We start from the raw sequence: 22,108 nt of genomic DNA, 5'->3' as shown, positions 1-22,108 counted from the left end.
TGCCTGCATTCTTAAGGCCCTTAGGAGAGGCATTGCTGTTTTTGTCTTGTTCTATATCAACACGAAAGTCTCAATGGAAGGAGTATTTCACAAAAATCACACACTTACCACATTTTATTGATAACTAAAAAAAAATGTAATGACTTTGGGTGTCAGAGACCAGAAAACTATATCAGTTTACTCATCCAGAGCTAAACTTAACAATGTTGCTGGTTATCCATAGGATATAGTGTATTTGTCATTTTAGGGAACAATCTCTTTAACAAATGTGTGATGAACATGAATTTATATTTTTTATGATAGCATTAGAAAGATGGAAGGGTATTTATTGTCTTTACTTAATCCTTAAATGTCTGTACTTTTCTATTGAAACTTCAATCATTTTAGCATTCTGTACCATACAGAATCTTATGGCTGAACCCAGCTTGACATTTCAGAGCCATATGGTTCTATCTGCAATTGCAACCCCCTACATTTTTTTATATTTTATTTTCATTTTTTTTACAAATGTCTAAGGATTTTGATAGTCTGCATTTTACGTACCTTCACAGTGGGGACCTTAATGGGTTTTGAAAGAAAAATTCACGACAAATTATTGCTGAGATCTTGGATGTGATATCTCAGAACGATGCTTTGCGCAGATACGTAGAACCTTAGTCCAAAATGTCCCAAGCAAGATCTTATAGCAATTTGTAAGCCACCTTCACTCCTGCCAGAAGTATAACTCTTCTCAAGCATTTCAAATGGTTTATTTGACTGATATACACAGAAAACAGTTACATACAGGTAATATTATTTTTATTTGAATTTCATTTTTCGGCCTTTCCTCTACTGCTCATTTAAAAAATATGGGTTTCTCAGCAATGCGTCTGAAGTGAATTGCGGATCCAATTCATTTTCTTCGGCTCTAAGTGCCTCTCATGGTCATTGTGTAATTTCTGTTTCATTCTGGCATCAGAGCACTCCTTGTGTGTGTCGTCTTTGTAATTCCAAGTATTCACAATAACATTTCTTGAAATCAGCAGTTGTGCTATTAGAGTATTGGGTAACATGAGTATTGTACAATTGATTTGTACAATTCCTTACAGTAAACAGGAAATGACTGGATGTTTTCCTTTGTAATGAGAGTCTCAGTCAATGTGCAAGGCCAAGGTTCTTTATGGCAAATTATCTTGACAACATTTTGGGTGCAAAATCAGTGATTCCCTGCTTCTACTGTTGAAAGAACACTGCTGTAATGGATGTTAATTTGGACTATTAATACGGCCTATTCTGTTTGGTGACGTTTTGGTCATACTCTTTAAATTTAGGGCCTCTGTGACTTGTTTTTTTTTTCAACTCGTTTGAATCAAATAAAACCCAGCAAAAAAACATGTAGTTCAGTATACTGACTTTATTACTGTAATGTTATCATGGACACATGTAGACACTTCTTCTTATTTCCTCCATTCAAATACTGATACACCAACACCGTCTTACGTCACAAATGTAGACCCTCTCTGCTTATCATTCAAAATAAATACATTTTTGGTAATATACTAGTTTTCGATGTTCACATTTAATTGAGTAATTTCAGGTGCAATGTCAATGAATTGCACAATGTTCCTGGAAGTAATACAATGAATGACTTTAATCTCATGTTTCTGTCCAAGTGTTTATTGACAATCTGCCTCGTTTATGAGGCTGATAAAAACAAGCAGTAGATGAGAGATGCAAAAGACTTGATGTAATGTCCCCTGGTTCCCACGGTGACTATGGAGCCCTGGCTGAGTAGCTCTGTGGAATTCTCAGACGAGGAACAGCCCTGCCTACTGTTAGCTTTCTGTTTCTGAATGGCCCTCAGGTTGGACGTGGAATATCCTGCCCTCCACTCCGGGCACCAGAGCCACTCCCACCTCTCCCTCCAGACTCTCATTCTTGGATCTCTCAATGGCCGCAGAAACACCATCAGTACACACTCCAGGTTAGCTCTCAATCAGAGATGTGATCAGCACAGTAATGAAAAACAGGACAGGTAGGACATTAGTCAGCTCTTGGAAATGAGTGTTATGAATGACAGAAGCAGCTGTGCTCACCAGACACAGAGGGGCTTCTGGACACCTTGATTAAGGCCCATCATGTGACCAGACTTGCACCTCTTCATGCATCTGACTATCCGGCCAGACTCAAAGTGGTTGATAAGGACAGTTGACGGGATCTGATTTCCTGCTGTGCAGTAACAAAAGAGTGATCAAATGAAGATCCTACATCTGTAGACTGATAGCTTGTTTCTAACCTGGGTGACCAAACTCTTTCTGTATTCAACAAGTCTGCTCTGTAAAAAAAAAGAAGGAAAATAGAATATGGAAGTAATATTTCATATAAGCCCAAACTATGCCTGTGACTGAAACATAAAGAAAATGGAAGTTGTAATAACCTGAGTTTAAAAAAGCCACGTCAGCATGAGTGGCCTCCAGCATGGCATAGATGACCAGATTACCCAGGTAGCACTCTGCTCGTCTCACGGCGGCGTAGCGTCCATCCAAGGCCATTTCTATGTGGCACAGGACCTCTCCAAGCATGTGCTGAGACAGTGACATCAATTCATAAAACGTCAGCTTATAGTGGCATCTGGCCAGGCTAGTAACACAGACACACACTACTGTAAGCAAATTAAGCTGCAACAACAGAAAATCACCAGCATATTATCAGTGTATCCTTTCACACTCTGCCGGATTCCTGCATCTTCCTCATGGCCTTTCATTGTGGCTATCTTTACACAGCTGTACTTGAAAGTCCAATCCTGGCCCTTCACAACATCACTCTTCGAAATGTAACTGAACTCTGAGCCACTCTTCACAATCACAATCCCATTGACCTCCAGAACACCCTGCACTCATGGTCATGTCCTCCCAGGATGAGATCCACACCTTTAGACTTGGATGCTAGCCTGATGCCATTACGCCACCTCATGTGTGTGAGTGCGATGCCCAGGTCAGCCCCTTTTTGTCCCTCAGCTCAGCAGACAGCCGATCTGCTGTCTCCACGTAAGTCTATATACTTGATGCCGTTCTTGTCCACAGTGCCCAGGGTATCCATCCAGACCTCCTCTACCAGGCCCATGAAATCGATCTTCAGGCCGTTCCACTCCAGGATGCTGCTGACCACGCCATGGACCAACGTTTCACTAGTGAACCTTTGAGTGCACAATTGTTGTTTGTTTACATTAGAATGAAACACTGGATGTAAAACAACAAATAGCCCTTTAGGTACAACTGAAGATTTATTGACACTTGCAAAGTATTGTGCGCATAAGTGTGTTAACCCACCGGCATATATAGCCTAGTATTGCTCGGTGAAACTGACCTGTCATACACATTGTTAATGAACCATGGGAAGGGCATCATTTTAGTATGTTCTTCCAAGAGGTCCACACCGAAGTCAAAATTCATGATTGCCTTAGATGAAGACAATGAAACAACATTAATAAGGGCTATATTCAATCTGTAAAGCTGAAGTGTTACAGGTTCCATAATAGAAATGTAAACGTGATGTCCAATTGAGGCAACCAATGCATAATTTACTGTGAATGCAGTCTCCGCTAAAACGGGAACATTGCCTTTAAATTTCAATCACCCTGTAAAACTGAACTACCGCGATCCGGATTGAATTGAGCCCTTATTAGTTTTGCGGGATCTCTGTGTGAGTGAGTGAGAGTGAGTGAGAGAGCGCTCTGTGTAATGAATTTGGAGAAAGGGATCCTCTCAGGATTATTTTTGTGTACAATTAAGTAGTAATGCATGGTTGGAGAGAAGCACTTACCATACACAGCACAGTGGACTCCTAATTTATTTAGAACATCTACCATATGCTTTCCCTTGGTGACTGTGCTTAGCAAGGAAGGGCTCAAGACAGTCACCACTGAAACCTATCAACGGATTTAGCGACTGTAATACTTTTAGAGCAGTGGCAAACCTGGGGGAGAAAACCATAGCTAACATTTAGTTTTGTGAAATTCTAATGTTTACAAAGGCTAGCTAGATTGCCCGACGTTAGACAGAGTGAAATTTCAACCAGACTTGATCCAGCCAACGGAAGTTCAAGTTAGTTAGGCCTAAGTGTTTTTTCAAAACGTTAGCTAGCTAACCTTTACCTTGTGGCTCCGCCAACCAGTTATTCTGGACTTGCTTCTATTTCGGTCACATGATTAATGTGTAAAACAGTGAGAACTACTTCCGGTTTGTTACATGGTACCTCTGTTTCCAAACTTGAGAGATTGTCATCCATTTGTATTAGGCTACTGCTGGTGATTGTTGCAGAACTTGCTCTCCTGTCTTTTGCCTTTGTTTTTGCGTAGAGGACGCACTAGAGCCAACTGCGTGTTGTTAACTTGAATTTGTCTCCTTGGAGATAAATGGTCACTCACCCTGAAGAGAAGCGCAAGAGACGCAATGAGCAACCAACACATTTCTACAATTTATACCGGCAGGCCTAGGTAATTAAATATTACAAAAAAAAAAAACATCAACAAACGCAAAACACTGTGTTCAGGTGCAAGCGGTGTTGTAGCAATGCACTTTGGACACTGAATTTAATCTATTGTAGGTCGACACATAAAGGTCCAGACGTCATCTCGATATCCTGTTTTAACTGATATTTGACCATGTCACAAACTAACGTTAATTAATTAAACTTACAAAACGAACATTTCTTTGAATTTTGGTTAAGTCTATAAACTGGGATGAACCAGACTTAGCCTAATAGTCATACCTTTAATTTATTTTTTCAAATTGGCCTACAGTTAGTTGTTTCATATTATAACCAATGTCCATGTTCGGCCTAGACTAGGCTATTTAACGAGAATACACATTTCACTCGAGCCTAATGAGAATACACATTTCAGCCGAGCCTATAGGCTAGCCTATATCAGTGAGTCTGGTTTGCTGGGTCCTATTAGTTAGTATTCCTGCCCTATGGGTGTGCAGTGTTGCCAGCCACGTCAGGCCTGTAGCAACTGCTCCGCTCGTCTCTTGTCTCACCAAGGCAAGGTTAGATACACGCTGGAGAAACTCGAAGAAAAAGACCTTGGGAACAAAATCGGCATATTGGCAACCAGGAATAGATTTCCAGTCGGTTTCCAGTGGGTTAGTGATGAAGCAGGTGTTAGAATTGCATTAAGTGACATTGCTTTTTTTTATTTAAACGTTTTTGCGTTTCCAAAAGAGAGGGTTTGCATACATTGCTGATGATCCTATTCAATCCGTCTTATTAGTGTTTAATGGAAACGCGCAATTATAAGAAATTGTTGCATTTGGTGAATGCCAGTGAATGCGATTGCTTTCCACTGACCAACACAGCGACGGTGCGCTAGGAAGGACACTTCAGCTCGCTGGATCCCGGGTCGGGTGTGTACATAGGCTTCGGTTACCGTATACTATCAGCTGTAGTGAAGGTGACTCGCGCCCCCTTTGCAGTCGAGGCAATGCGGAGAGGAGTCGCGAGCGCTCATCCGGTACTTCTGCGCTCTGAGGAATGCCTGCAAACATTTCTGCTTTTTCTTAGACTTTCTTAGACTTTTTCTTAGAGAGAAAAACATATCAGCTTTTTCTTAGACAGCAGAGAGAGGTAGAGAGAGAGCAATAATAAACCACAGATAAACTGTCTCGTCACCAAAACAGCCTAGCCCACAAACGACAGAGATAACAGGATATTGGTGGTGGTGGGGTTTAACGTTCTGTATTAGAGCTGTTTTACTACTGGATGTGTATGCATGAGTTCTGCACCGAATGGGCGCAAGAACCGCCCCAGATCCGCCGGGAACATCTTCCAGATCGGCAAGGCTTCCTACCGAGACCCGGAGAGGAGGGAGAGCACGGAGAGCACACGCAAAGCCCAGCGCGCCGTGACAGACTGTAGAATGGTAGGTATCGAGCTCGCGCCATTTACCTCACAATGTTTATTTCCTCTGCATGTTGCAGCTAAAGTCGCGTGTTCATCCACCCCTTTCTTTCTTTCTTTCTTGAAAGTAATTTCATCCGTTTGCACTGATATTGGCTGTTTAAACTGCAACAAACTGCAAATGCCCCCCTCCATTGTATGTGGGCCTATTGTCTGGTGCAAATTAAATCCATTTGCGTTGCGGTTGTTGCAGAGAATACAAATTGACCTGCTCATGTTTTTTTACACGTTTTTTTGTCATTGATTGCGATGGTGGGATTTGCATTTTGGAGCGTCAAGTGTTGAATGCCCGACGGACGAGGATTTGGGGTGATCTCCAATATCGCCTACTTTACAGTGTTGTCTAACGGCTCTGTTTTGACGGACGCAGATGGCCACTGATTTGACAGGTGTTTGCAGAACCGTCCATATGTATTCTCTCCCCGCTCATACTGTGCACCAGTGAACGTCATTGAGTCTCAGTACCCGGAGAACAGCAGAATGCTCCTGAGTCTCGAGCGCTGGTAGAAATGAAAAGCGTTGTCCCGTCCAAAGGATTCAATGCTCTACTTCGTTCGATGCACATAGCCCGAACTTAGCATAATGTGTTGTCATCAATTAATAATGAATTAATTGTACATAGGTACGTTCACTTTGTCATTTCATATCCTATATACCTAATGTTGTTAGGCATCAATATTGATTAGCCTATCTTTTGTATTGTTGAGGTTACAATAATACCCATGTTCAGGGATCAGTGCTCTTTTGGAAATGGCTGTCAATTTATTCAAGATATGCTCTGGTTTAGAGAGGAACAATGGACTGAAAGGCGTGGAGCTGCTGTCCATAGGATGGTGCTGAATAGCTAAGGTAGTTTTATTGAACCTGCAGTGCGGAAGTCTTCATTGTGTGCCCACTGTAAAAACCTAAAGCTGCTAAATTGACAGCCCGCCTGTGAAAAAAAGGATGACTATTGCTATGATCTAACCTACAAGTCAATATGTTGTTCTGGCAACTGCTGTCGCAAGTAGGCCTAATTGTGACTGTCTGCTGGTGAAATGTTTACAATTCCCCATGAGAAACCCACATATGTTTACAGTAGCCTGTAATATCTAACCTAAAGTGCATTTGTAAAGTATTTAGACCACTTGACTTTTGCCACATTTTGATATGTTACAGCCTTATTCTAAAATGTATTTAAAAAAAAATGTTTCCCTCGTCAATCTACACACAATACCCCATAATGATGAAGCGAAAACATTTTTTTGTTGTTGAAATGTGTTAACATTTTTTTTTACAAATAAATAACAGAAATACCTTATTTACATAAGTATTCAGACCCTTTGCTATGATACTCCAAATTGAGCACATGTTCATCCTGTTTCCATTGATCATCTTTGAGATGTTTCTACAACTTGATTGGAGTCTACCTGTGGTAAATTCAGTTGATTGGACATGATTTGGAAAGGCAACTGTCTATATAAGGTCCCAAAGTTGACAGTGCATGTCAGAGCAAAAATCAGGGCGAAGTAATTGTCCATAGAGCTCTGAGACAGGATCGTGTGGAGGAACAGATCTGGGGAATGGTACCAATTTTTTTTTTTGTTGCAGCATTGGAGGTCCCCAAGAACACAGTGGCCTCCATAATTCTTAAATGGAAGAAGTTTGGAACCACCAAGACTCTTCCTTGAGCTGGCCATCTGGCCAAATGGAACAATCGGGGGAGAAGGGCGTTGGTCAGGGAGGAGACCAAGAACCCAATGGTCACTCTGACAGAACTCCAGAATATTATTTCCCCTGTGGAGATGACAGAAACTTCCAGAAGGACAACCATCTCTGCAGCACTCCACCAATCAGTCCTTTATGATAGAGTAGCCAGACGGAAGCCACTCCTCAGTAAAAGGCACATGACAGCCTCTCAGACTATGAGAAACAAGATTCTCTGTTCTGATATAACCAAGATTGAACTCTTTGGCCTGAATACCAAGTGTCACATCTGGAGGAAACCTGGTACCATCCCTAAGGTGAAGTATGGTGGTGGCAGCATCATGCTGTGGGGAGGTTTTTCAGCGACAGGGACTGGTAGACTAGTCAGGATCAAAGGAAAGATGAAAGGAGCAAAGTACAGAGAGATTCTTGATGAAAACCTGCTCCAGAGTGCTCAGTACCTCAGACTGGGCGAAGGTTAACCTTCCAACAGGACAACGACCCTAAGCACACAGCCAAGACAATGCAGAAGTGGCTTCAGGACAAATCTCTGAGTGTCCTTGAGTGGCCCAGTCAGAGCCCGGACTTGAACCTAATCGAACATCCATGGAGAGATCTGAAAATAGCTGTGCAGCAACGCTCCCCATCCAACCTGACCGAGCTTGACAGGATCTGAAAAGAATGGGAGAAACTCCCCAAATACAGGTGTGCCAAGCTTGTAGCATCATACGCAAGAAGACTCAAGGCTGTAATCAATGCCAAAGGCGCTTCAACAAAGTACTGAGTAAAGGGTCTGAATACTTATGTAAATGTGATATTTCAGTTTATTTTTTATAAATTGGCCAAAACAATTTAAAAAACAGTTGTTGCTTTGTCATTATGGGGTATTGTGTGTGGATTGATCGGGGGGCATTTCATCCATTTTAGAATAAGGCTGTAACGTAAAATTTGTTGGAAAAAGTCAAGATATCTAAATACTTTCCGAATGCACTTTACATGGAAGAACTTTGCAAGGTCTTGCTGTGGCTCGTGACAGAGGAACCTATATCCGAGGTCCAAATAATCTTAAATCATGTTTATTTCATTCCCCCCAGATCGTCCAGGAGTTTAACACACTTGTGGCCCTGTATCGTGAACTGGTCATCTCCATTGGCGAGATCTCCGTCGACTGCCCCTCAATACGGGCCGAGATGCACAAGACGCGAACTAAAGGCTGTGAGATGGCAAGAGCTGCACACCAGAGCCTGTCAGTCATTTCGGGGTAAGACGCTGTCGCTGTCCCTGGTGTTGAAAGACAACTATTGTTCTCTCTCACAGACATGGGCCACAGCCTTCATTTAAAACCTCGGCTTGGAAATGTTACTTTGGTTTCAGACTCTGCTTTCAGTTTAGAGTGGCCTTGTGTGAGCCTTGATTTTTGATCTGACTGATCTGTACATTTTTGTGATTGCAGCGTAGAACACACTATGGACATGCATGTTTTTTTTTATGTATTAAATTATTTGCCAACAGAGTTTTTAATGACCCTATCTACCACAGGAATCCCGTTGTAATTTGTTTTGTAAGGTATTCCATAACTATGTTCAATTAAAACAAAAAGGTAGGATTTACCAAACTTTGTGGAGACAAGTGGGACCTCAAGAGTAAACCAACGCTGCCCAACGGATTTGGTATCTCAGATTTTTATATTTGAGCAGGGAAGTGAGTTTTTTTTAAATGTATTTTTATTTCACCTTTCACCTATTTAACCAGGTAGGCAAGTTGAGAACAAGTTCTCATTTACAATTGCAACCTGGCCAAGATAAAGCAAAGCAGTTCGACACAGAGTTACACATGGAGTAAAACAAACATGCAGTCAATAATACAGTAGAAACAAGTCTATATACGATGTGAGCAAGTGAGGTGAGATAAGGGGTACACTATACACAGTTGACGGCGGAAGTTTACATACACTTAGATTAGAATCATTAAAACTCATTTTTCAACCACTCCACAAATTACTTGTTAACAAACTATAGTTTTGGCAAGTCGGTTAGGACATCTACTTTGCGCATGGCACAAGTAATTTTTTCAACAATTGTTTACAGACAGATTATTTCACTTGCAATTCACTGTATCACAATTTCAGTGGGTCAGAAGTGTACTTACACTAAGTTGACTGTGCATTTAAACAGCTTGGAAAAATCCAGAAAATTATGTCATGGCTTTAGAAGCTTCTGATAGGCTAATTAACATAATTTGAGTCAATTGGAAGTGTACCTGTGGATGTATATCAAGGCCTACCTTCAAACTCCGTGCCTCTTTGCTTGACATCACGGGAAAATCAAAAGAAATCAGCCAAGACCTCAGACAAAAAAATTGTAGACCTCCACAAGTTTGGTTCATCCTTGGGAGCAATTTCCAAATGCCTGAAGTTAACATTTTCATCTGTACAAACAATAGTACGCAAGTATAAACACCATGGCACCACGCAGCCGTCATACCACTCAGGAAGGAGAGGCGTACTGTCTCCTAGAGATGAACGTACTTTGGTGCAGAAAGTGCAAATCAATCCCAGAACAACATCAAAGGATCTTGTGAAGATTCTGGAGGAAACGGGAACAAAAATATCTTTATCCACAGTAAAACGAGTCCTATATCAACATAACCTGAAAGGCTGCTCAGCAAGGAAGAAGCCACTTTTCCAAAACCACCATAAAAAGCCAGACTACGGTTTGCAACTGCACATGGGGACATGGTCTGGTCTGATGAAACAAAAATAGAACTGTTTGGCCATAATGACCATCGTTATGTTTGGAGGAAAAAGGGGGAGGCTTGCAAGCCGAAGAACACCATCCCAACCGTGAAGCACGGGGGTGGCAGCATCCTGTTGTGGGGGTGCTTTGCTGCAGGAGGGACTGGTGCCCTTCAGAAAATAGATGGCATCATGAGGGAGGAAAATGATGTGGATATATTGAAGCAACATCTCAAGACATCAGTCAGGAAGTTAAAGCTTGGTCTCAAATGGGTCTTCCAAATGGACAATGACCCAAAGCAAACTTCCCAAAGATGTGGCAAAATGGCTTAAGGACAACGAAGTTAAGGTATTGGAGTGGCCATCACAAAGCCCTGACCACAATCGTATAGAAAATCTGTGGACAGAACTGAAAAACCGTGTGCGAGCCAGGAGACCGACAAACCTGACTCAGTTACACCAGCTCTGTCAGGAGGAATGGGCCAAAATTCACCCAACTTATTATGGGAAGCTTGTGGAAGGCTACCTGAAACATTTGACCCAAGTGAAATCATTAAAAGGCAATGCTACCAAATACTAAATGAGTGTATGTAAACTTCTGACCCACTGGGAATGAGATGAAAGAAATAAAGGCTGAAATAAATCACTCTCTACTATTATTCTGACATTTCACATTCTTAAAATAAAGTGGTGATCCTAACTGACCTAAAACAGGGAATTTTTACTAGGATTAAATGTCGGGAATTGTGAAATACTGAGTTTAAATGTATTTGGCTAAGGTGTATGTAAACCTTCAACTGTATACAAAAGTAGGCGGTCACCCCTTTAAATTAGTGGATTCTGCTATTTCAGCCACAACCGTTGCTGACAGGTGTATAAAATCGAACACACCGCCATGCAATCTCCGTAGACAAACATTGGCAGTAGAACGGCCTTACTGAAGAGCTCAGTGACTTTCAACGTGGCCTCATCATAAGATGCCACCTTTCCAACAAGTCAGTACGTCAAATTTCTGCCCTGCTAGAGCTGCCCCGGTCAATTGTCGGTGCTGTTATTGTGAAGTGGAAACGTCTAGGAGCAGCAATGGCTCAGCTGCAATGTGATAGGCCACACAAGCTCACAGAATAGGACCGCCAAAATCAGATTGCAGCTTTAACAAAGCTTGGTCAACATGTAATGGCATACATAACCGTATTGTCTGCATACAGATGAATATTACAGGATTTAATACATAGACCAATGTAATTTGTGTAAACAGTAACGAGAACAGGTAACAAAATCAACACTTCATAATATCAAGGAATCTAGACTTGACACCATCAGAAGGCACACATTGTGTCATGTCTGTCAAATAGTTCTTAAACCATTTGCAAGACTCCTTATCCAGTTTTTGAATGTGTAGGGAAGGGTCAATGGTGTCAAATGCCTTGGAAAGGTCTATAAATAAGGCAGCACAATGTTTTATATGATCTAGGTAATTTAACACATCTTAAACAAGCATAGTGGCTGAAACAGTGATATGTCCAGATCTAAAAACAGATTAGGACATATTTAAAATAGAGTGAGAAGTTAAAAAGTTCTTGAAAAAAGTACCCAAATGAAACTGCCTATTTCTCAGGCCCAGAATCTAGAATATGCATATAATTGTCAGATTAGGATAGAAAACACTAAAGTTTCCAAAACTGTCAAAATATTGTCTGTGAGTATAACAGAACTGATATTGCAGGCAAAACCCTGAGGAAAATCCAGAGGAACTGCCTTCTATTTTGAAAACTCCCTGTTCCATTGCATGCCTTCCCTCCATTTAAAGGGATATCAACCAGATTCCTTTCCCTATGGCTTCCACATGGTGTAAACAGTCTTTAGACATAGTTTCAGCCTTTTATTCTGAAAAATGAGCGAGAACGATCACATCGCGTCATTGGATGGCTAGGTGTCAGCAGAGTTTTGTATGCGCCAACAGCTTGGAGCAGACATTTTCTCTCCTATTGAAAAAGCTACTGTCCGGTTGAAATATTATCGATTATTTATTGTAAAAACGACCTGAGGATTGATTATAAAAAATGTTTGACATGTTTCTACAAACTTTACGGATACTATTTGGAAATGTCTTCTGCCCCGTTGTGACCACTCGAGCCTGTGGATTACTGAACATAACTCGCAAACCAAATGGAGGTATTTTGGATATAAAAATAATCTTTATGGAACAAAAGGAACATTTATTGTATAACTCGGAGTCTCGTGAGTGCAAACATCCAAAGATCATCAAAGATAAGCGATTCATTTTATTGCTTTTCTGACTTTCGTGACCAATCTACTTTGCTGCTAGCTGTTTAATGTTTTATCTGCTGAGAGAGATGTCCTTACATAAACACTTGGATAGCTTTCACTGTAAAGCTTTTTTTAAATCTGACACACCAGGTGGTTTAACAACAAGCTAAGCTGTGTTTTGCTATATTGCACTTGTGATTTCATAAAAATGAAATATTTTTAGTTATTTAATTTGAATTTGGCACTCTGCAATTCAGCGGATGTTGATGAAAATGATCCCGCTAACGGGTTGGGTTCGCCAAGAAGTTAACTGGGATTTGGTCAGGGATTCTAATACCTTGTCTAGTCAAGATAACTTGAAGATTGGGCAATAAGGATTTTTGCCCTTACTGTATGTAGGGGGAGGACATGAATGTGCCTCTTTCCAAATCTTAGGGATAACACCAGTAGCAATTATTAAGTAAAAAATACAGGTTAAAGATTCAACAATGAGTGGGGCAGAGAGCGGTAGTAAGAAGGGGTCAGGTGAATCAACCCTGTGGATGTTTTACATCAATCTTTAGCAAGGTACTTAATACATTATAGACATCAAATGGTTGAAATGAAAATAAATGATGTGAGTCTGTTAGAGCATCATTAATTTACAATCTTTTCTGAGGTGACAAAAGGACTGCCTGTTTTGGAATGACATACATTTTTATAGACTATCCTTTCAAACAGGTGGCCAGCTGAATCAAAATGGTTATACACTACACACAAACATTTGGTCTAGTATGGGACTAGTATGTCCTAACCTGCGGTGGCAACAAGAGGGTGGGGTTTTGTTTCAAAGATTTGACCACTTTGCAGAAGTTGACTGAATTACCACCGCTCTCCAATACACAATTTAATAAATATGTTGATTTGGCTTTATTAACCAGAGATATACAGTGTGGCAAAAAAGTATTTAGTCAGCCACCAATTGTGCAAGTTCTCCCACTTAAGGCCTGTAATTTACATCATAGGTACACTTCAACTATGACAGACAAAATGAGAAAAAAAATCCAGGAAATCACATTGTAGGATTTTTAATGAATTTATTTGCAAATTATGGTGGAAAATAAGTATTTGGTCACCTGCAAACAAGCAAGATTTCTGGCTCTCACAGACCTGTAACTTCTTCTTTAAGAGGCTCCTCAGTCCTCCACTCGTTACCTGTATTAATGCCACCTGTTTAAAGTTGTTATCAGTATAAAAGACACCTGTCCACAACCTCAAACAGTCACACTCCAAACTCCACTATGGCCAAGACCAAAGAGCTGTCAAAGGACACCAGAAACAAAATTATAGACCTGCACCAGGCTGGGAAGACTGAATCTGCAATAGTTAAGCAGCTTGGTTTGAAGAAATCAACTGTGGGAGCAATTATTAGGAAATGGAAGACATACAAGACCACTGATAATCTCCCTCGATCTGGGGTTCCACGCAAGATCTCACCCCGTGGGGTCAAAATGATCACAAGAACTTTGAGCAAAAATCCCAGAACCACACGGGGGGACCTAGTGAATGACCTGCAGAGAGCTGGGACCAAAGTAACAAAGCCTACCATCAGTAATACACTAGGCCGCCAGGGACTCAAATCCTGCAGTGCCAGACGTGTCCCCCTGCTTAAGCCAGTACATGTCCAGGCCCGTCTGAAGTTTGCTAGAGAGCATTGGATGATCCAGAAGAATATTGGGAGAATGTCATATGGTCAGATGAAACCAAAATATAACTTTTTGGTAAAAACTCAACTCGTCGTGTTTGGAGGACAAAGAATGCTGAGTTGCATCCAAAGAACACCATACCTACTGTGAAGCATGGGGGTGGAAACATGCTTTGGGGCTGTTTTTCTGCAAAGGGACCAGGACGACTGATCCGTGTAAAGGAAAGAATAAATGGGGCCATGTATCGTGAGATTTTGAGTGAAAACCTCCTTCCATCAGCAAGGGCATTGAAGAAGAAACGTGGCTGGCTCTTTCAGCATGACAATGATCCCAAACACACCGCCCGGGCAACGAAGGAGTGGCTTCATAAGAAGCATTTCAAGGTCCTGGAGTGGCCTAGCCAGTCTCCAGATCTCAACCCCATAGAAAATCTTTGGAGGGAGTTGAAAGTCCGTGTTGCCCAGCAACAGCCCCAAAACATCACTGCTCTAGAGGAGATCTGCATGGAGGGATGGGCCAAAATACCAGCAACAGTGTGTGAAAACCTTGTGAAGACTTACAGAAAACGTTTGACCTCTGTCATTGCCAACAAAGGGTATATAACAAAGTATTGAGAAACTTTTGTTATTGACTAAATATTTATTTTCCACCATAATTTGCAAATAAATTCATTAAAAATCCTACAATGTGATTTTCTGGATTTTTTTTTCTCATTTTGTCTGTCATAGTTGAAGTGCTAGGTAAAGTGTTGAAGTGCTAAGTCCATGCTAGGTAAAGCTCCAACTTATCTCAGTTCACTGGTCACGATGGCAACACCCACCCGTAGCACGCGCTTCAGCAGGTGTATCTCACTGATCATCCCTAAAGCCAACACCTCATTTGGCCGCCTTTCCCTCCAGTTCTCTGCTGCCTGTGACTGGAACGAATTGCAAAAATCGCTGAAGTTGGAGACTTATCTCCCTCGCCAACTTTAAACATCTGCTATCTGAGCAGCTAACTGATCGCTGCAGCTGTACATAGTCCATCGGTAAATAGCCCACCCAATTTACCTACCTCATCCCCATACTGTTTTTATTTATTTACTTTTCTGCTCTTTTGCACACCAGTATCTCTACCTGCACATGACCATTTTATAATTTATCAATCCAGTGTTAATCTGCTAAATTGTAATTATTCGCCTACCTCCTCATGCCTTTTGCACACAATGTATATAGACTCTCTTTTTTTCTACTGTGTTATTGACTTGTTAATTGTTTACTCCATGTGTAACTTTGTTGTTGTCTGTTCACACTGCTATGCTTTATCTTGGCCAGGTCGCAGTTGTAAATGAGAACTTGTTCTCAACTAGCCTACCTGGTTAAATAAAGGTGAAATAAAAAAGTGTACCTATGATGAAAATTACAGGCCTCATCGTTTTAAGTGGGAGAACTTGCACAATTGGTGGCTGACTAAATACTTTTTTGCCCCACTGTATATGATAAACAGAGTAGCAGCAGCGTAGAAAGAGGGGCCGGGGGGGGCACACAATCCAAATAGTCCGGGTAGCCATTTGATTACCTGTTCAGGAGACTTATGGCTTGGGGGTAAAAACTGTTGAGAAGCCTTTTTGTCCTAGACTTGGCACTCTGGTACCTCTTGCCATGCGGTAGTAGAGAGAACAGTCTATGACTGGTGTGGCTGGGGTCTTTGACAATTTTCGGGGCCTTCCTCTGACACCGCCTGGTGTAGAGGTCCTGCTTTTTCCTGTAGTCCACAATCATCTCCTTAGTCTTGGTTACGTTGAGGGATAGGTTGTTTTTCTGGCACCACCCGGCCAGGTCTCTGACCTCCTCCCTATAGGCTGACTCGTCGTTGTCAGTGATCAGGCCTACCACTGTTGTGTTGTCTGCAAACGGAATGATGGTGTTGGAGTCATACACATAACATGATGCGTAACATGATGCAGCCAACAACACCATGCTTAAAAAGATTAAGTGTAGTACTCAATGATGTGTTGTGTTGTGTTGGTGCCCTTTTTCGCTAGGCATTGGAAAACCTCCCTGCTCTTTGTGGTTGAAATTCACTGCTCGGTTAAGGGACCTTACAGATAATTGTATGTGTGGGGTACAGAGATGAGGTAGTCATTAGAAAATCATGTTAAATACTATTATTGCACACAGAGTGAGTCCATGCAACTTGTTAAGCAAATTTTTACTCCTATGTAGGCTTGCCATAACAAAAGGGTTGAATACTTATTGACTTAAGACATTTCATTTTTTCATTTTTTTTATTCATCTGTAAACATCTTATCTCATGGGTAATCTCGATATTGATTGCCATTTGTGTGTTGGTCCCACAGGCCTGAGGACGGAGAGATCCACCCAGAGATCTGCAGGCTCTTCATCCAGCTGCAATGCTGTCTGGAGATGTACATCACGGAGATGCTCAAGTCTGTCTGTCTGCTGGGGTCCCTGCAGCTCCACAGGAAAGGTAGGGAATGCCTCACGAAAAAAAAACAACATGAAATTATAACCTGACGTAGAGCCTTTATAGCACTATCATAGCCAGAGACGTGAAGCCTACATAGGTCTGCTTGTCTGATGGGATCCCTGAAGCTGCACAGGACAGCTAGAGAACACTTGATATCTTTACACAGATTCAAATCCAATCCAATTTCAGCTACAATTCACTGTTTACTAGGGCTGTAATGCTACAGATATTTGTACCGATTGGTTCGGCACGAGGACCTCAGTTCGGTCCACACTGTGAACCTGAATGAATACATAATTTATTTTGTTTACAAAAAAAATAAAAACACTAGGCTTGTAGGCTTTGCCTACGCTGTGTTGCATGCCATTACCTCGTAAGTAAATCTGAGCTGAATACGTTAAAACAACTACAGCCTATGTGCACATAATGAAAAGGAATTCAAAGTTAAATGAGAAGTATATGCTATAACTAACAAGAGCCAACAGGTAGGCTGCTATTTAATCTGAATGGAAGTGTAGTTATTTGTAACTGTAGGACAGGAAGAAGGCCCATGCAGACTCAATTAGCCTGCTCTTCCTTGCACTGTATCAGGTCTAGTTAGTAAAATAGCTTACAAATGGGCTTTTCTGCTGCTTCCCTCACGCGGATCCGACAACATCTATATTGAAAAATGTATTTATGCATATTTGTCCGGGTGGGAAAGCCCCATTTCCATTTCAGAACTAGTCCAACTTTTTAGACCTTTATTTGAGGCCCAAAATAACAGTCCCTGTCACAATAGACAATGCCAGGAACATTGTGAATGATGTCACATAAACTGGACTTGGGCCACAAATAGGGTGCTTTTTAATTTAACGTATTATGCCAAAGAACTGTTGAATTTCATTTTTCCACTGTATTGCAACCGTGACCCCAAAATCATATATATATATATATATGAACTTTGCGAACTTTTGCCACATTTCGGGCTTCAAACATAAAGATATAAAACTGTAATTTTTTGTGAAGAATCAACAACAAGTGGGACACAATCATGAAGTGGAACGACATTTATTGGATATTTCAAACTTTTTTAACAAATCAAAAACTGAAAAATTGGGCGTGCAAAATTATTCAGCCCCCTTAAGTTAATACTTTGTTGCGCCACCTTTTGCTGCGATTACAGCTGTAAGTCGCTTGGGGTATGTCTCTATCAGTTTTGCACATCGAGAGACTGACATTTTTTCCCATTCCTCCTTGCAAAACAGCTCGAGCTCAGTGAGGTTGGAGGGAGCATTTGTGAACAGCAGTTTTCAGTTCTTTCCACAGATTCTCGATTGGATTCAGGTCTGGACTTTGACTTGGCCATTCTAACACCTGGATATGTTTATTTTTGAACCATTCCATTGTAGATTTTGCTTTATGTTTTGGATCATTGTCTTGTTGGAAGACAAATCTCCGTCCCAGTCTCAGGTATTTTGCAGACTCCATCAGGTTTTCTTCCAGAATGGTCCTGTATTTGGCTCCATCCATCTTCCCATCAATTTTAACCATCTTCCCTGTCTCTGCTGAAGAAAAGCAGGCCCAAACCATGATGCTGCCACCACCATGTTTGACAGTGGGGATGGTGTGTTCAGGGTGTTGCTTTTACGCCAAACATAACGTTGTGCATTGTTGCCAAAAAGTTCAATTTTGGTTTCATCTGACCAGAGCACCTTCTTCCACATGTTTGGTGTGTCTCCCAGGTGGCTTGTGGCAAACTTTAAACGACACTTTTTATGGATATCTTTAAGAAATGGCTTTCTTCTTGCCTCTCTTCCATAAAGGCCAGATTTGTGCAATATATGACTGATTGTTGTCCTATGGACAGAGTCTCCCACCTCAGCTGTAGATCTCTGCAGTTCATCCAGAGTGATCATGGGCCTCTTGGCTGCATCTCTGATCAGTCTTCTCCTTGTATGAGCTGAAAGTTTAGAGGGACGGCCAGGTCTTGGTAGATTTGCAGTGGTCTGATACTCCTTCCATTTCAATATTATCGCTTGCACAGTGCTCCTTGGGATGTTTAAAGCTTGGGAAATCTTTTTGTATCCAAATCCGGCTTTAAACTTCTTCACAACAGTATCTCGGACCTGCCTGGTGTGTTCCTTGTTCTTCATGATGCTCTCTGCGCCTTAACGGACCTCTGAGACTATCACAGTGCAGGTGCATTTATACGGAAACTTGATTACACACAGGTGGTTTGTATTTATCATCATTAGTCATTTAGGTCAACATTGGATCATTCAGAGATCCTCACTGAACTTCTGGAGAGAGTTTGCTGCACTGAAAGTAAAGGGGCTGAATAATTTTGCACGCCCAATTTTTCAGTTTTTGATTTGTTAAAAAAGTTAATATCCAATAAATGTCATTCCACTTCATGATTGTGTCCAACTTGTTGTTGATTCTTCACAAAAAATATACAGTTTTATATCTTTATGTTTGAAGCCCGAAATGTGGCAAAAGGTCACAAAGTTCAAGGGGGCCGAATACTTTCGCAAGGCACTGTATATACCGAACTTTGGGTTTGGTGAACTATTACACCCCTACTGTTTACTGTGTAAAACATGTAATTACTGTTACATTACTATTATTATTAAGTGTGTGTGTGTGTGTTCCAGGGAAAGATTCCTGTGGGCCTTCCAGGATTGACAGTAAGGTAGATGAGAGCTCAGACATACCCATTCTAGAAGACACCTCCTCCTCCCCAATGGATTGTCATCAGCTCTGCTGGCTAGTCGCCACAGACATAGACAATACTGAGAGGTGGGCCTAATAATGTGTGTGTGCGTGCGTTGGTGTTATTACCATAATTCTGAATACATCAGCAAGACACATATTAGCACTATGTAAATATGATTTCATAGGGACATGAGAGAGATGAAGAACCTTCTCAGTAAACTCAGGGAGACGATGCCTTTACCACTGAAGAACCAAGGTAGGGCCTCGACTGGAGCGCACATAGGGTTTCTATATGCTTGGATCTTATGTGTGTTAAATACACCGTAGAAATGACTTTGAGATGAGTTTGAACTTCTAATTGTCTTGTCTGTGTTTGTACCCAGATGACAGCAGCTTGCTGAACCTGACTCCTTACCCACTGGTCGGACAGAGGAAGAGGCGGTTCTTTGGGCTCTGTTGCCTGGTAACCAGCTAAGGGCCCCGCCTTCCTGGGTTGAAGGAGCAACGGTGACGTTTTACTTGGAAGTGTAGTTCATGGCTCAACCATAAGTGTCCAAAGACAATCGTAGTGTCATAAGACATGCAAAAATGTGACAACATTTTTATAAAAACTTATGTTAACTAGAATGACTTATATTTGCCTGTCATGACCAATATATTTATTTGCTTTATGACATAGTGTCATAAGATATTGACAGTCATAACAGTGCCCCATAATGGAAATAGCATAGTATGTCATGTTTTTGAACGTGTTATGACCCGTATGATGCAATTATGACACTGTTATGTATGTGTGATGAACAACGCATCACGTGAAGCATTACTTTGGCAACAAAGACACCATTAACCACAATCCTTCACCACTTGTGTCTCCCACCGATCTATTACTGCCATTTCCAATATACGATTACATTTCTCTCTTTTGTTAAAAAGGCTACCTACCCCATTTTTATCATTTAATTTTGTAATACAAAGATTAATTGTAATTGCAATGTAATGAAACGAAGAGTCATAAACATATTTTAAATGTATTACAACTGATTTTCCCTTTTGTCAGAGTTTTGTTGTCAGAGGTTTTCAGGAGAGAAGGGACCATTTGAAACAGTAGGCAGGTTTCCATTGACCCAGGTTTATTCGACAAAGGCAAAGTCGCAAAAGAAAATATTGCGACGTGTAATGGAAATGGCAGATATTGTCCTGACTTTCAAGAATACCTGAATTGTTTCGCCTTGCTTTTCTGGTTGGCAGGAAAGCTTCACAATCCAATTATTTCAGATCTGCAGGAGTGAAAGTTTCAAATATGGCTAATATTAGTAAATTATTGTATTCTTTCCATGCTGGCTTTTGCGGGCTACCTGAGACATGAAACAAATAGCTGGCATACAGGCTGTTGCCAATTTATTAATGTGTCATTTGCCTAAATGGGTAATGGAAACACTTCAACCACTACATTTTATTCGACACGTTAGGTTTTAACAGATTTATTTTTATTTTTTAGGTGTGACGTCATTATGCCCAGCTGTTTTTATCGACACAAGATAGTAAAATTGAAACAAATTGACAAGTTAATGGAAACATAGCTACTGTCAACATTATTTTCTTTCATAAAGCTGAATTGATGAATGAATGGTGTGTGTGGGACACAATATGATCTGCAAGTTGGTGTCAAAAACAATGTTACCAAGTACAACACTTGCAGTATATATGGACACACTGCTAGATAGAAGGTATGGAGCAGACCAGAGCACAGAAAGTCTTGTGTTTCGCTCTCTGTTTTCCATTTCTTGCCGTTCCTGTACTTTCTGTACTGACCTTTTATTTTAGTCTTCCAGGAACAAAACACCTGCACCCAACTTTTACTTTCCATCTTCAAGGAGGAATATACTATACAATACTCAAAAAGAAACTCCTTTGCACATGCAATATCTTTCTTTAAATTGAGACCTTAGAATTGTGTATATACATACTCTCTAAGCGATGCGCTCTGAATTATTTTCCAGGTTGGGATAGTGTGGTGAAGTCTTGGTTGGCATAAGCAGGTGGCGTCTCTCTCTGTAAGGCACAGTCAGTGCGGGGCAGTGGGGACTCAGCATGGGTCTTGCTTATTAATAATAATGCTAAATGTGTAGGGCAATGGAGAAGGTACAGTACTGTAGTCAAAGCTGAAATAAAAAGTTATGTTATTTTACATTGTTAATAAACTTTTTTTTATTTAAACTGACTGGTCTGTTTTTTAGTCTCTTTTAATTCTTTATAAGGCCCTATTCAGACTTGAGATAAGTTGACCTTTACTTAAAGATGTAGTCCAGGATTTTAAGACTTTAAAACCTCTACAGGATCGGTATAACCCCCGTGGGACGGTTGAGCTAACGTAGGCTAATGTGGTTAGCATGAGGTTGTAAGTAACAAAATAAAATCCTTAAGAGGTTTTAATATGACAATCGGATTAACATTAATTTTGTCTTCTTTGTAAAGACACTATCAAAAAACTAACACTCACCACAACAAACAATATAGTAAAATGTACCAAAAAATCTCAAATGTGACCAGACAATATTCAGAAAGTATTTCAAAACCCACACAAAGTAGGCTACGTCATTGACAATGATTCTTACTTCTGCAAGAATGT

At 40.9% G+C, this 22,108-nt stretch overlaps 1 protein-coding gene across 1 annotated transcript; it reads left to right on the top strand.

The window, feature by feature from the left end:
* Positions 1-4,939: 4,939 nt before the first annotated feature.
* On the top strand, positions 4,940-21,700 carry rgs7bpa (regulator of G protein signaling 7 binding protein a). Its single transcript, XM_035786215.1, has 6 exons — positions 4,940-5,899; positions 8,718-8,884; positions 16,652-16,782; positions 19,419-19,563; positions 19,665-19,735; positions 19,863-21,700. Exons 1-6 carry the CDS (start codon positions 5,750-5,752, stop codon positions 19,952-19,954), a joined length of 756 nt encoding a protein of 251 aa, XP_035642108.1. The 5' UTR covers positions 4,940-5,749; the 3' UTR covers positions 19,955-21,700.
* Positions 21,701-22,108: the final 408 nt, after the last annotated feature.

This window comes from Oncorhynchus keta, chromosome 14, assembly GCF_023373465.1.
Source record: "Oncorhynchus keta strain PuntledgeMale-10-30-2019 chromosome 14, Oket_V2, whole genome shotgun sequence".
NCBI classification, from domain to species: domain Eukaryota; kingdom Metazoa; phylum Chordata; class Actinopteri; order Salmoniformes; family Salmonidae; genus Oncorhynchus; species Oncorhynchus keta.
The sequence above is the reverse complement of the archived record's forward strand: the minus strand, read 5'-3'. Positions and strand labels throughout refer to the sequence as shown.